This window comes from Hemiscyllium ocellatum, chromosome 1, assembly GCF_020745735.1.
Source record: "Hemiscyllium ocellatum isolate sHemOce1 chromosome 1, sHemOce1.pat.X.cur, whole genome shotgun sequence".
Classification (NCBI taxonomy): Eukaryota; Metazoa; Chordata; class Chondrichthyes; order Orectolobiformes; family Hemiscylliidae; genus Hemiscyllium; species Hemiscyllium ocellatum.
The window spans coordinates 62330924-62345106 of NC_083401.1; the positions used below are offsets into that span (position 1 = coordinate 62330924).

Below are 14183 nucleotides of genomic sequence, written 5' to 3' on the forward strand. Positions count from 1 at the left end.
ATTTTGTAAACCTCTATAAGGTCACCCCTCAGCCTCTGATACTCCAGGGAAAACAGCCCCAGCCTGTTCAGCCTCTCTCTATAACTCAAATCTTCCAACCCTGGCAACATCCTTGTAAATCTCTTCTGAACTCTTTCACGTTTCACAACATCTTTCGGATAGGAAGGAGACCAGAATTGCACGCAATATTCCAACAGTGGCCTAGCCAACGTCCTGTACAGCCACAACATGACCTCCCAACTCCTGTACTCAATACTCTGACCAATAAAGGAAAGCATACCAAATTCCTTCTTCACTATCCTATCTACCTGCGACTCCACTTTCAAGGAGCTATAAACCTGCACTCCAAGGTCTCTTTGTTCAGCAACACTCCTTAGGACCTTACCATTAAGTGTATAACTCCTGCTAAGATTTGCTTTCCCAAATTGCAGCACCTTGCATTTATCACTCCATCTGCCACTTCTCAGACCATTGGCCCATCTGCTCCAGATCCTGTTGTAATCTGAGGTAACCCTCTTCGCTGTCCACTACACCTCCAATTTTGGTGCCATCTGCAAACTTCCTAACTGTACCTCTTATGCTCGCATCCAAACCATTTATGTAAATGACAAAAAGTGGAGGGCCTAAGCACCGATCCTTGTGGCACTCCACTGGTCACAGGCCTCCAGTCTGCTATCCCTTATCAAAAATGCCATCCCCGCCTCCTTTCTTGCCTCCCTTTCTATCCTTCCTGTAGCATTTGTATCCTGGAACATTAAACAGCCAGTCCTGCCCATCCCTGAGCCATGTTTCTGTAATTGCTATGATATCCCTGTCCCATGTTCCTAACCATGCCCTAAGTTCATCTGTCTTCCCTGTTAGGCCCCTTGCATTGAAATAAATGCAGTTTAATTTATTAGTCCTACCTTGTCCCTGCCTGCCCTGATGGTTTGATTCGCTTCTGTTCTCAACTATACCTGTCTCAGTCTGATCTCTTTCATCACTATCTTCCTGGGTCCCATCCACCTTACTAGTTTAAATCCTGCTGAGCAGCTCTAGCAAATTTTCCTGCCAGTCTATTAGTCCTCTTCCAATTTAGATGCAATCCGTCCTTCTTGTACAGGCCACTTCTACCCCAAAAGAGATTCCAATGATCCAAAAATGTGAATCTTTCTCCCATACACCAGCTCCTCAGCCATGCATTCATCTGCTCTATCCTCCTATTCCTGCCCTCAATAGCTTGTAGCACCGGGAGTAATTCAGATATTACTACTCTCGAGGACCTCCTTTTTAAATTTCTGTCTTTCTCCCTATAATCTCCCTTCAGAATCTCAACCTTTTCCCTTCCTATATTGTTGGTTCCGAGGTGGACAATGACCTCTTGCTGGCCGCTGGCCCCTCTTCTCCCGTGAGAACATTCTGAAGTCTCGCTGAGACATCTTTGCCTTGGGAGGTAAAGGTTCAGGTAGACCAGTGGCCTATTGAGCATGCGCTGCCATTCAGTACAATTACAGCTGAGCTTGATTTCAACTTTACTTTCCTGCCTTTAATTCTACCTTTCTGTACTGTATAAAAAAAGAATGCTACAAGGAAGAAGTAACGATTTGAAGGTTTCCTATATTTTCTCTTTTGTCTCCTGTAACTTATAACGCCCTCTGGGACTCTCTAAAGAGATTTTTTTTCCAGTTATGAATCAAGATGATTAACTGCAATAGCAGTGTAAGGCTTTTGGAACTACTGTCAAACATGGCAAAAGCTAAGTTGTACTCGGTATCTTTTGTTTGGGAGAAATGCAGCAAGTCTTTTTCAAATGTACAGCATAAAGCTGCAAGACTTGTCATGGCAATTTTAGGGTCTTACTGGCAGCAACCTAATCAATCATATGAGGCATCACAGACCAAAGCTATTTTCATTTGACATTCCCCATTTTTGGAACTGACTGTATAGAAAGTTATGGGGGGGAGGGGGCTGGGGGCTGGGGGGGGGGGGGGGGGGCTACTTAAACTGTTGTTAAAGAGAGCTAGCATGGACATGAATGGTGGAATGGCCTCCTTATTTGCTGTACCGTTCTACAATTATTTTATTAATACTTGTAAAATACCTTTTCACTCAGCAATATTTTAACAATTGAAATGTCTCAAAATACAGGTAACCCACACATCTATGCAATTCTTTTTGCAAAGAATAAATTTTATTCATAATATACCTAACTAAACAATTCAAGCCAGACATTACAAAACATCGAACAAAAAAGTCGCATTTCTCAAATGACACTATGTACACTAAGGTGCCTCAATACAAATGCAAAATTGGAAGATTTACCAAATATGAAAATAAACTATATACAGGACAATATAAGCTAAAAACTGTTTTTAAAAAGTTCGTTGTTACATGATGGCACAAGGAATAGCTAGCGACTTTTCGCTACAATTACCTCTGCAGCTGTTGGCTAAGCTACAGTGCATCCGCCAGCATGTAGTCCTGAACTTTAGAATGTGCCAGTCTGTAACACTCAGGTCAGGAGTAGACCAATGTGTTTCAGCCAAACTAAAGTGTTTTTCAGAAGGTTAATGGCCATCCGTGCCCAGGCATATTTGTGCTATATTATTGAGGGGCAGGGGCACTTTAAAATCGGTTTTGTTCCGATCTACTTCATCTCCCTGGTCATAAAATCGGAGTGCCTGCTACAGCTCACTTACTGTTTCAAACCACATGGTTAGGGCTAACCAACCAGAGGCTGTAATACAGAATATATTGTTGTTATTTAGAGGAGCGCATCTGAGTGCAGGGAGCCTGAGCTTTAACCTGTGTAAGAGATGATGAGCAGACTGTTTGCATTGAGGCTGCCCAGACGCTTCTCAGAGCCGGATTTTGTGTGTGTGAGGCGGGCGCTGCTGGAGAGAGGACTCGGCGGCGGCTGGAAGCAGGTACGGAAGAAAGGCCTCGTGTTCACAAAAAAGGGGCGGCTTTGATTGATAGCTCCTCCGACCAATCACCTGTCACACCGAGCTGTCCATCACAGTGCGGGGACCAATGAGAATGCAGAGTTTCCGACTTCTCCAGGGGTGCAATGGACAGCAGCTGAGCTTTTAATGTCCTGAAGCCGAGGGGAAGCAGAGCTCATTGCTGGACAGTGTTCATTCCCGGTGGATAGGAATCTGCTGATTGTTATTTGTGAGCAGAAAATCAGTGTCAGTCGGGGTGGTTTCATTTTTGATGTTCAAGTCGAAATTAAACCTTCAAAGGGTAGACGGTGACTGGATTGACGTTGGAAACAGAACTTGCAAAGAAACTAAAACAAAGCATAAAGTTAACAGGTTGGGCAGCATTTGAGGGGAGAGAAATACAGTTCACATTTTGAGTCCAGTATGGCTGCTTCAGAATTGAAAGAAGCTGGAAAATTGTGGTTTTAGGGCAGTGACTTGATGCTAGATGCTGCTGCTCGCAAGTTCTAGGTGTGAGAAACAGAACTCACTCATAAATCAGCCTGAGACAAAGCCTTGGAAACAAGAAAAAATTATTATAGCCTTGCAAGTACTGGATGCTTCTGCAATCAAGCAGAAATGCTCGCGAAAACAGAGAGTATTTAGGCAATCTTATTCATTTACAAGTTGCGGAATCACGCCTCCCTTTTCCTATCCTATCATAAGCCGATTACCTCACTTGTGTTTTCTCTCTAAGTTATTTTCTTATCTGGCCATCCTGCTGTCCATGTATGTCTGTATTCTTTGTTCCTTGTTTGTTGCAGCTTGTTCTTTTATCCAGTTTCTCTTATCATACTATAAGCTTTATTGTGAAATGTCCCTGCTGCTTCTTTTTGTGGTCAACTACAACACTGTTATTTCCTAGCTTAAAACTATTTTCTTTAAAAGACCCTCTATTCATTAAAGTCATAGCTTTAAGTATGCTACATGCTACAAGAATTCCGTGACCGTTTGTATAATGTCCCACCCCCGCAACACCCCACCACCCCCACCTGCAGAAACTACATTTCTAACCTCCCACATAGGTTTCTTCAGCACTTGTTCCTGTAACTGAAAGTTTTGTCCCAGCTACTGAATCTGCTCCTCCTTGGTAACTGTTCAAGGCTGATCCAATTTATAAATAACCTTAGTTTCGTATCAGACCTCAAGATGACCTTCCAATCACTTGTTATTAAGAGTGTGTATTCAACGCATAGAAAAGTACAGCACACTGAACAGGCCCTTTCGCCTACGATGTTGTGCTGAGGTTTAATCCGAATGTAAAATATAATAACTTAACCTGCACATCCCTTGACTTATTACATGATCCAGTTCAATCATTGCTTCAGCTGAGGTGCTGATAATATCCTCAACTACTTTTTTTTTCCATTCATTCATGGGATCAGGGTGTCACTGACTGGGTCAGTGTTTATTCCCTACCCATTACTCTCCTTTGAGACTTTCTTCCCATTGTCTTGACTATTCCAACATATTCTTGGCTGGCCTTCCCCACTCTTATCCTGTATAACTTGAGGGCTTTCAAACCTCTGCTGCTATGTCCTAACTCCCATCAAGACCCATTCACCCATCCACCACTCCTGTGCTCGCTGACCTTCATTGACTCCCTGTTAAGCAACACCCAGGTTCTGAAGAACAAGAATGAAATAATAATAGCACCCATGAAAACTGCAAATGTTAAACATGGAATGAAGCTTCAGTGAAGCTTCATTACAATATTGTGGGGAAGCTGTCGGCAACGATTACACACAGTGATTGCAGCAATGTTTACATACTAAACTCTGACTTCTCTTTCAATTTTAGAAAGACTGCTGTTTATTTCAAATCAATGGCATGGATGTTCCCAAAGCAACATTGGCTGACTATGCAAATAAGAAATACGGAAACCAGCCACCTTCATTATTCTCAAAAATTATTGATAAGTCACTTCCAGCTGACATTATATATGAAGATGATCAGGTATATTTACTCTACTGAATGCCATTTCACTTGTAATAAAAGCCTCCTGAAGTGGACTTCTTTCCACAAATTATGGATGTTTTATAATACAAAGGAAGATGTCTTGTGAAATTTTCAGGATGTCCCAGTGTCCTTTTGAGTCCTTTCTATGTAGACAAATTTGTGAATTAAATGTCATAGGTAATTAGAGAATGCTGGAAATGCTCCACAAGCCTGACAACATCTGTGAAAACAAAATGAAAATTAACTGGCTGAATGTTGCTAATAGTGTGCTGATCCTGCTATCAGGATCATCTTTGTTGGGGTCTCGAATCGGATTTCTCAACAGTCGATATAATCTTCCTGGAGGCAGTCAGTTAGCAATTCACTTCGAAGAACCCAGTCTAATTTGAGATTACAGCAGTGAGAATTCCAAGCAGTCTGCCCTCTGTGGAGGACTGCCTTTGCAATGTGGGTAATGCTTGGTCAGGACCAGCAACTTTAATGAGACGGAAGCAGCAACTAATGGAGCAGGGCAAGATTTAGGAAACACAACAGTCTCTGTGAAGTGGTTGCTGCTTGGGATTAGCTCCTTTTAATAAATTACTGATGGCAAAAAAATATGAATCCTCAGTTGGGTCAGAGCTTGGACCTACTGTGAACCATCCATTTCTGTGCTCCTGACACAGCATAGGTCATGTCTAATGCTGGAAATGTGCAAACTCCACACAGACAGTGGTCTGAGGTGGGAAATCGAACCCAGGTCATTGGCGCTGTGAGATAGCAGTGCTAACCACTGAGCCACTGTGCCACCCTAGAAGCACATCAGCAGGATTGGCAGATCATTGTCATGGAACAGTAGCTATGTTTCTGTGCACAACTACTACCTCGCCAGCTGAGTATTGCTAGCATTTACAGATTGTATTTCAGATCAGTAGCATTTGCAGTGTTTTGCTTTCACCTAGAGTTATTACTGTGGCTACTGTACTCCTTGTTCCATTGTGATAAATTATTTCACTGTGTTATATGATCACAATAGTTTGATTCTAAGAAAACAACTGCTTAAGCTTTCTTCCCCCTTAGGACCAAAAGGTGGGGAAGAGAAACTTGACTTTAAATCGCCCCTTTATTTTTCTTGATGTTGATTTTTTTTATGCTACTGTTTATTGACTTTGTTCTTCTCTACAGTGCCTGTCTTTCAGAGATGTAAATCCTCAGGCTCCAGTTCATTTCCTTGTGATACCCAAAATCCCTATCCCACGAATCAGTGAGGTAGCAGATGATGACAAAGAGGTAGGGAAAGATGGTTAACATATGTGAAATATAATACTGTTACGGTTTGTTGATAAGTGGAAACATTTCAGTTTGATCCCTGATCTATGCTGCACTAGCTTATCTCTAAAAGAGCTGGTACACTTGGCCTTAAAGTGAGCCTGTGTAGGAATAATTGGCTAGGGTTTCTATTTCCAGAATTACCCATCAAATTCAGATACCTTCATGATCCCAGTGAGGACAACTGCAAGGTTGAATATTGAGAGACATCCACCAAGCTTAGATTTGTACTTACAATGTATACTGCAGTTGAACAGATTGTGATAGGCCTGCAGACACTCAACTGAGGATTACACATGAAGAATTGGGCACGGTAATGGAAGGCTTCTTATGTCTATCTGAAGCTATTGTAGCACATTTCAGAAGGCAGAAAGTGAGAACTGTTGCCAACAATGTAATTAATTGTAAATGTTGTTTCAGCTGTACTTTGTGACTAGCCAAAAGGAATGGTTTACATAAGCACAGAAATCTTGTGATTGTTTTCAAGTATCTACTGCCATTAAACATTAAAATTGAGTCTCAGTTCACATTAAGTCCTATTTATCAACCTTATGCTCAGTAACCTGCCTTGGCTTTCACTGTTGCAACCTCTTTGCATTAAATTTCACATAATTATCTTGAAACCTTCCATTGCCTGTGCTCCAAACCCATCCTCTGTCCTACCCCAAACCTTTTGAGCCTCCCTTTCACTGCAGCCTTTTGAAGCCCTAATAACTTTTAGAATATCCGGATTCCTCCTGGACATCTCAAATATTTGTCAGTTTGCCATCAGCAGCTGTGCTTTCAGTTGCCTAGGTGCTAGGCTGTGAAATGTCCATATTAAACTTTTCCGTCTCGCCCTCACTTTTTACCTTCAGGACACATCTTTGACCAAGCTTTAGGTGATCCATTCCTACATCTCCTATGTGGCTCAATGTCAAGTTTTGCTTGGTAGCAAAGGACTTTTGAAAAGTTTTGACAGCTTAATGTGTTGAAAGATTATAGGGAGCTGGCCGAAGAGTGGACTTGAGGCCAAAATTATATCAGCCTTGGTCGTATTTAAGAGTGGGAGCAGGTTCAAGAGGGTGAATTGCCTACTCCTCCTAGTTCTTACGTTCCTCAAAGCATTGTATATTGTTCAAAGTAAAGAGTATTGTTAGAAGTTTGTGTAGGTTTGCTTACAGCAGAAAGGATAGACTGTAGCAGTGAAATAAATTAGTTATTTTATAATAATAGAGATGTACAGCACAGAAGCAGACCCTTCAGTCCAACTCGTCCGTGTCGACCAGATATCCCAACCCAATCTAGTCCCACCTGCCAGCACCCGGCCCATATCCCTCCAAACCCTTCCTATTCATATACCCATCCAGATGCCTTCTAAATATTTCAATAGTACCAGCCTCCACCACATCCTCTGGCAGCTCATTCCACACACGTACCACCCTCTGCGTGAAAACGTTGTCCCTTAGGTCTCTTTTTTTTATATCTTTCCCTTCTTGCTCTAAACCTATCCCCTCTAGTTCTGGATTCTCCCACCCCAGAGAAAAGACTTTGTCTGTTATCAAATGTTAAAATCTGTATGAATTTAACCAGTGGGCGATGTTTTTCCTATGATATAAAATTGGTTATCCTTGTTGTGCAAACAGCTGCTGGGGCATCTACTGATAGTGGCTAAAAACCTTGCAAAGAAAGAAGGGCTCGCAGAAGGGTACAGAATGGGTAAGTCTACTTTATGAATAAATCAAAATGTTTCTTCAAGGAATGGAGGATATAATATTTTTCAAATATCTGATGTAGTAAACTTAATAGTTTTACTGAATTCCATTTTGGCCACAAGATAGGGACAGGTACATAATTTTATCTATTGTTCATTTTTGCTGGTAGGATAATCTGTCCAGAAAGCAAGATATACTATTTTAAATGGAAACTGCACCTACAGGCATACACACACACACACCCACCCACCCACAAAAAGATGTAGATCAATGACAGCTGGTACAGGCGAGTAATAAAGGGTACATTTTGGTAATTAGTGATTTGTTTAAACTGTAAGATTTGTAACACTCAAAAGAACTTGTTGAATTTGTTTTCATTAATGCGTTACCAGCTTTCATGAACATTGCACTTTGTACAGGTCTCTGTCTCTCTCTCTCTCGGCTCTCTGTCATTGAGTGTTTATTTTGTGATTCATTCTATTAAAACATTTACTTTCTAGGAAATAAATAACTAATTTTTCTATAAATTCAGAAATTGTATCCTATTCTGTCATTAGCGTTTTAGATTATAAAATTAGAAAATTAAGTTTGTGATTCCTCAGTATGAATAACATCACTGTTGTAAGTGGGGGTTGGGTTATACTCTAGGGGCTCTCACGTAAGCTTCAACACCAAGACAGTTTCCTCCTTGCTAGCTCACTCTGCTTTAATATTTTGAGTGGCCGCCCTTTAATTAATATAAGGTGGGTCTTCCATCTGGCCAACTGGGCTGAAAACAAATTCCCCACACACTCCAAATCTAAAAAGTGAGATAACAATCTCAACATCAGCTCTATTCTAACAGATGAAAGGCTCAACAGACAATCAATTTTTCAATGTATAATTTCAGTTACATCACACTGTAAATTTTTGCTGTAAATTCTGTGTTACGATCGAGCCCTCCACAATCACCGGATGAAGGAGCGTCGCTCCGAAAGCTAGTGTGCTTCCAATTAAACCTGTTGGACTATAACCTGGTGTTGTGTGATTTTTAACTTTGTACACCCCAGTCCAACACCGGCATCTCCAAATCATGACGATAGGATTAGGTTACAATGCAGTGTCCCATTGTTGATATCTGATCCATTGTTGTTGATCAGCACGTTATACTGGCTTCTCTTATACATGGACAATAGTGAATGGGTAACAAAGGGCTGATTTAATCTATAAATGTAGATTCCAGCACAAGTCATTTCCTCAAAGTATTGGAGGGAAACTCCTTTTGGTTCACAAAATGTTACTGAAGAAACAAAGTACAACTAACACAAATGACTTAGCTTCACAGACATGAAATAAATCTAAATAAGAGCGCATGGTGTTAGGAGTAAAGTACTAACATGAATAGTGATCTGGCTGACTGGTAGAGGGAAAAGAGTGAAGATAAAGGGGCCTTTTGCAGATGACAGCCAGTGACCGGTGGAGTTTCACAGGAGTCTTTGTTGGGACCACAACTGCTCCGATTATACATTAACGATCTGGATGAAGGAATCTAGAACATTGTTGCTAAGTTTGCAGATGACACAAAGATAGCTGGAGGGATAGGTAGTGCAGGGAGGCTGCAAAGGACTTGGAAAGACTAGGAGAGTGGGCAAAGAAGTGACAGATAGAATACATTATGGAAAAGTGTCACGTTATGTACTTTGATTGGAAGGATAGAGGTGGAAACTGTTTTCTAAATGGGGCAAGGCCATTTAGGAATCTGAAGAACAAAGGGACTTGGGACTTCTCCTTCAGGTTTTTCTTTAAAGTTAACATGCAGCTTCATTTGGCATTTTGGAAGGCAAATGAAAAAATAGCGTTCATTTTAAGAGGGCTAGATTACAAGAGCAGAGATGTACTGCTGAGGCTGTATAAAGTTCTAGTCAGACCACATTTAGAATATTGTGAGCAGTTTTGGGCCCCGTATCAAGCAGGGATGTACAGACAGTGGAGGGAGTCTAGAAGAGGTCCCCAAGAATGATTCCAGGATGAAGGGCTTGTCATATCAGGAGCAATTGAGAACTCTGAGTCTGTACTCGAGCGTTTAGAAGGGTGAGGGGTGGCCCTGATTGAAACTTCCAAAATACTAAGAGGCCTGGATATGGTGGATGTGGAGACAAGGACCCAAAGCACAACTTAAAATGAAGGGACAATCCTTTAGAATTGAGACAAGGAGGAATATCTTCAACCAGAGGGTGGTGAATCTGAGCAACTCATTGCCACAGACTGATGCAGAGGCCAAGTCATTGAGGCGTATTTAAGACAGAGAGGTTCTTGATTGGTAAGGAGATCAAAGGTTATGGGGAAAAGGCAGGAGAATGGGGTTGAGAGACATATCAGCCACGATCAAATGGCGGAGCAGACCTGAAAAATTGAATGGCCTAGTTCCTCTCCTGTATATTCAAATCATACACCACAATCAATAAGTGTGGCTCAATGGGAGGCATGTGCTTTTCAGCCAACCCTCCCCTCCCCTCCCCTCCCCACTGATGCCAGATACCTTGATTTGCATCCAAGTGATGGACAATAACGAATATCTCCCCTTTCCTTACAATGCTGTTACAAAGCTAGTTCTTTTTTCTAAAAGGTGTTCCTTTTCTCAAGAATACTGTGTCCTTGATTTTCTTTCTCAGAGGGGCCGTAAAACAGTCCGGGCTCTGAAGCGGCTGGATTGGTACAGAGATGAAAAGGGTATTGGGAGGCCTTTTTGTTTATACCTCAGCAGATGAGACTTTAGGCCACAGCTTTCATGTTTTAGAAGTAACCTGTATAATGAAAGGACAGTGGTCAGTCCTGGAAACTAAATTCTTGTTAGTTGATTCAGTGCAGCTGTTTGGAAACTCTCTCTCCTTCTGCCCTTCTAACTTGGACCTGTAAGCCTTTGTCTCATTTTTGCTCTTTAAGGGGTTTGTTTACTGGAACTGTTGCATGTATTTTCGGAACAGTGTAATTAAATCTAGTTTGCGTAGACTGAGTTCTGTGGGTATTGTATATTCTGTCTGTGTTTCATTTTGTAATTTTGTAAATAAATTGTCTGTTTTAACTTACTCTGAGTAATTTTCACTGTACACTTACCAAAACAAATTGCAAAGTTACAGTCTGGGCTGCCTGCTCAGGAATGTTTTGAGTGGTGTAGTGTAGTCCATAACAATGCCAGCAGAGTTTTCTACGAGGCTTTCAGGAGAGACGTGAATCTCATTTCATTCTAAAGTTCCAGGGTTCATGGGTGTCAAAGGCTCATTAATGAACATCCGCCACTGAAAGGCAAGATTCTCATATGGGGCAGTTTTAATTGAGGGCATTTACCACAATGACGGATGCCTGAAGCATGTGTTCTGGCCATACCTTCCCAATACCACCTTTTCTTAAAGCAAATTCTTCTTGTTGTTTATTAGTGATTAACGACGGGAAGCATGGAGCGCAGTCTGTTTACCACCTACACATCCACGTGATTGGAGGACGTCAGATGAGGTGGCCACCTGGTTAGAAGCATACGGGATAGACTGTCTATCATTGAGTCCTGAATTTGTGTTTCATTCTATTGAAACATTTATTTTGAAACACTTACTTGGAAATAAATAACCAATTTTTCTACAAATGCTGAAATTGTATCCTGCTTTGTCATTATTGAATTCTGGACTATAACATTTGAAAACTAAGGTTGTGATTCCTCAGTATGTGTAACGTCAGTGTTGTAAGTGTGGGCTGGGTTATACTCTGTGGGCTGTCGTGTGAGCATCAAGATCAAGCCAGTTTCCACTTTGCCAGCTTGCTCTGCTTCAATATTTTGGGTGACTGCCCTTTAATATGAGATGGGAGGGTTGCACATACAACCCTATCTTCCTCTCTTTCCCACTGTCGATCCAGCAGATCATAGAAAGGTAGAAGAGAACTCTGACCCCATTCTGGGCCAGCCTGTGTTGCTCATCCCAAATGAAAAGACAGTTTAACAGGTGGTTTTGAGCTGTTTTCTTGAACCACTGCATCCGTTTGATGCGGGTTCAGGGGCACAGTCCTTTTATCCAAAATTCTCGGGACCAGCTGGTTGCCGGAATTCAGAAATTTTCGAATTTCAGAATAAGTGAGAGTTTGATAGTGAAATTCTTAAAAATCTTACTGGAGGAGCAGACTCACTGAGTAAAACGGGGCCTTGAGACAGAATTGAGACCTGCCGGTGCTGGGTCACGCCCCCTCCCACGTCACCTCTGAGTGACACGCAACAAGTGGGTGTCGACTTGGATGAACTGTTTGCACACCAAACAAACTTGTTAATGCGGAAAGAAAACTTCACAAAAAAGACATTTGGACTTTGGAGCTTATTGAATTTTGACATTTTGGATAAAGAGTTGTCTACCTGTACAATCATATGATATTCAAGTGGAAGTTACAACATATTGACCCAGTGACAGTGATAGAAAGGCATAATATTTCCAAATCAGGATGGTGGTAGCTTGGAGGGGATCTTGAGGCTGATGGTGTTCTCGTGTATCACCTGCCTTTCTAGATGTAATGATCATGGGTTTGGAAAGTTCTATCTAAGGGAATTGCTGGTGAATTTCTGCAGTGCATCTTGCTTCTCTGCTTATACTTCAAAGTTCTGGATAGTCATTTTATTGTATCATTCTAATGAGACACTGATTTTATTTCTATCTTTTGTCTATCCACTAATTCTCTCAACTGAGCTTTAGTTAAATGTTTCAAATAATCCACCAATAATTTCAAATATTCCACTGAGAAAAGTCTTCACAATAGTCAAAGCAATTTAAAGATTCCAACCCATGTGATGTACTTCATTGCAACTCCTTTACCTATGCTAGTACATTCACTTGTTTGCTCATAAGGACCTCAAAATCATGGATTTCTGACAAGCTCAAACTTTGTTACAATCCCAACTGGTATTAATACTGGTCAAGTCAGATCCTTGATTGAAAGCTGGATTGATAACCACTAACTTCGAATTTTTTTTTAATCATGGAGCTCTTGCTGAACACATTATGAAAATCTGTAAGACTACTTTTAGTACGAAGAATAAAACATGAAAAAAAATGAACAATAATATACTAAAGCAATGGTCTCCAACCTTTTTAAGCATAAGGTCACTTTTGCAATTTATTTGCAACCCAGGATCTACTGCTAAGAAATCACCACCACCTCCCCCATTGATTGATTACCTCCTTCAGTTAATGAATTTATGAATCAGTACACCTTCAAGTTGAAGGCTCCTTGCAGGAAGCTAAGAGTGTCAAGGGCACAGTATATATTCTGTGCAAAGGCTTCAACATCCATCATCAAGAGTGTCTTGGCAGCATAACTACTGACAAAGCTGATTTTGTCCCAAAACCTGCTAGATTGTATTTGTTGCAGGTGGTGAAGGAACAAATAAGAGAGAAAAACTCAGTTGACTTCTTTCTCGTTATTCTGCACTGTCAATAGGGCATTCAGTAGGAGTGACCACAGCAGAGTTCTTATGGAGGTAAAGTTCCCTTTTCATATTTCATTGTATTGTGTGGCACTAACATTGTGTGTGTTGTGTTATTTTACTAAAAGGGATAGATTTTAAACATTTAAATGATTTGAATTTGAATAAATGAGGTATGGTTAGTAAGTTTGCAGATGACACCAAAGTAAGTGGTGTAGTGGACAGTGAAGAAGGTTATCTCAGAGCACAATGGAACCTTGATGAAATGGACAGATGGCCAAGAAGTGACAGATGTTCTAACTGTGCTGCCTTGGCTACCTCTGGCAGCCAGAGATACCATCATTGAATTCTGTTGCTGGTGACAGTTGTTGCAGCCTCACATCCAGTGGATGCAGGTTTTGAAGTAGCAGGGAAACAAGCCAAACCATTCAAAATCAGGCAAGAATTACATACAAACACATTCCTAAGCAACAAGAAATAGCTGCAAGTACATTGGTAATTAATGAATCTGCATGCAGTCACATATACAACTGATGAGAAAAATCCATTGACCAATAACACACTGAGAAACATGGTTAAAATGAAACACATAAACCAATAAATGATCCTTTAAATAGCACAGTACAAGTAAATTGACTATGAACATGGACGTGCTCACAAAGACATTAAAAATTAATAGTTAGAGCCCAGTCCATTTCAGTGTTGCACAAATTACATTAATAAACAGATAAAGTACATATAAATACATTAACATGATGAATCAACATTTCATCCTTGCCTAGCATCCGGTGGCTGTGAAGTTGAGCTTCTGCATCTAATATC

At 40.9% G+C, this 14183-nt stretch overlaps 1 protein-coding gene across 4 annotated transcripts; it reads left to right on the forward strand.

Moving 5' to 3' along the window:
* The first annotated feature begins 2654 nt into the window (after window positions 1–2654).
* LOC132818674 (adenosine 5'-monophosphoramidase HINT2-like) lies at window positions 2655–11540 on the forward strand. 4 transcript variants are annotated; one of them, XM_060829702.1, is made up of 5 exons: window positions 2663–2906; window positions 4764–4919; window positions 6087–6191; window positions 7856–7928; window positions 11338–11540. In XM_060829702.1, the coding sequence occupies exons 1-5, from the start codon at window positions 2796–2798 to the stop codon at window positions 11427–11429; spliced, it is 537 nt and encodes a 178-aa protein (XP_060685685.1). In that variant the 5' UTR covers window positions 2663–2795; the 3' UTR covers window positions 11430–11540. The 4 variants fall into 4 exon arrangements, with proteins under 4 accessions (XP_060685693.1, XP_060685685.1, XP_060685701.1 ...); XM_060829718.1 differs by lacking the exon at window positions 2663–2906 and adding an exon at window positions 3038–3153; XM_060829721.1 differs by lacking the exon at window positions 2663–2906 and adding an exon at window positions 3162–3296.
* Window positions 11541–14183: the final 2643 nt, after the last annotated feature.

What these genes read in the sequence shown, in the direction of transcription:
- LOC132818674 (XM_060829702.1), top strand. Translation starts at nt 2,796, where the DNA reads ATGATGAGCAGACTGTTTGCATTGAGGCTGCCCAGACGCTTCTCAGAG. An exon ending in TCGGCGGCGGCTGGAAGCAG is followed by an intron (nt 2,907 to 4,763) that starts GTACGGAAGAAA and finishes TTTCAATTTTAG; the next exon opens with AAAGACTGCTGTTTATTTCA. An exon ending in TTATATATGAAGATGATCAG is followed by an intron (nt 4,920 to 6,086) that starts GTATATTTACTC and finishes TCTTCTCTACAG; the next exon opens with TGCCTGTCTTTCAGAGATGT.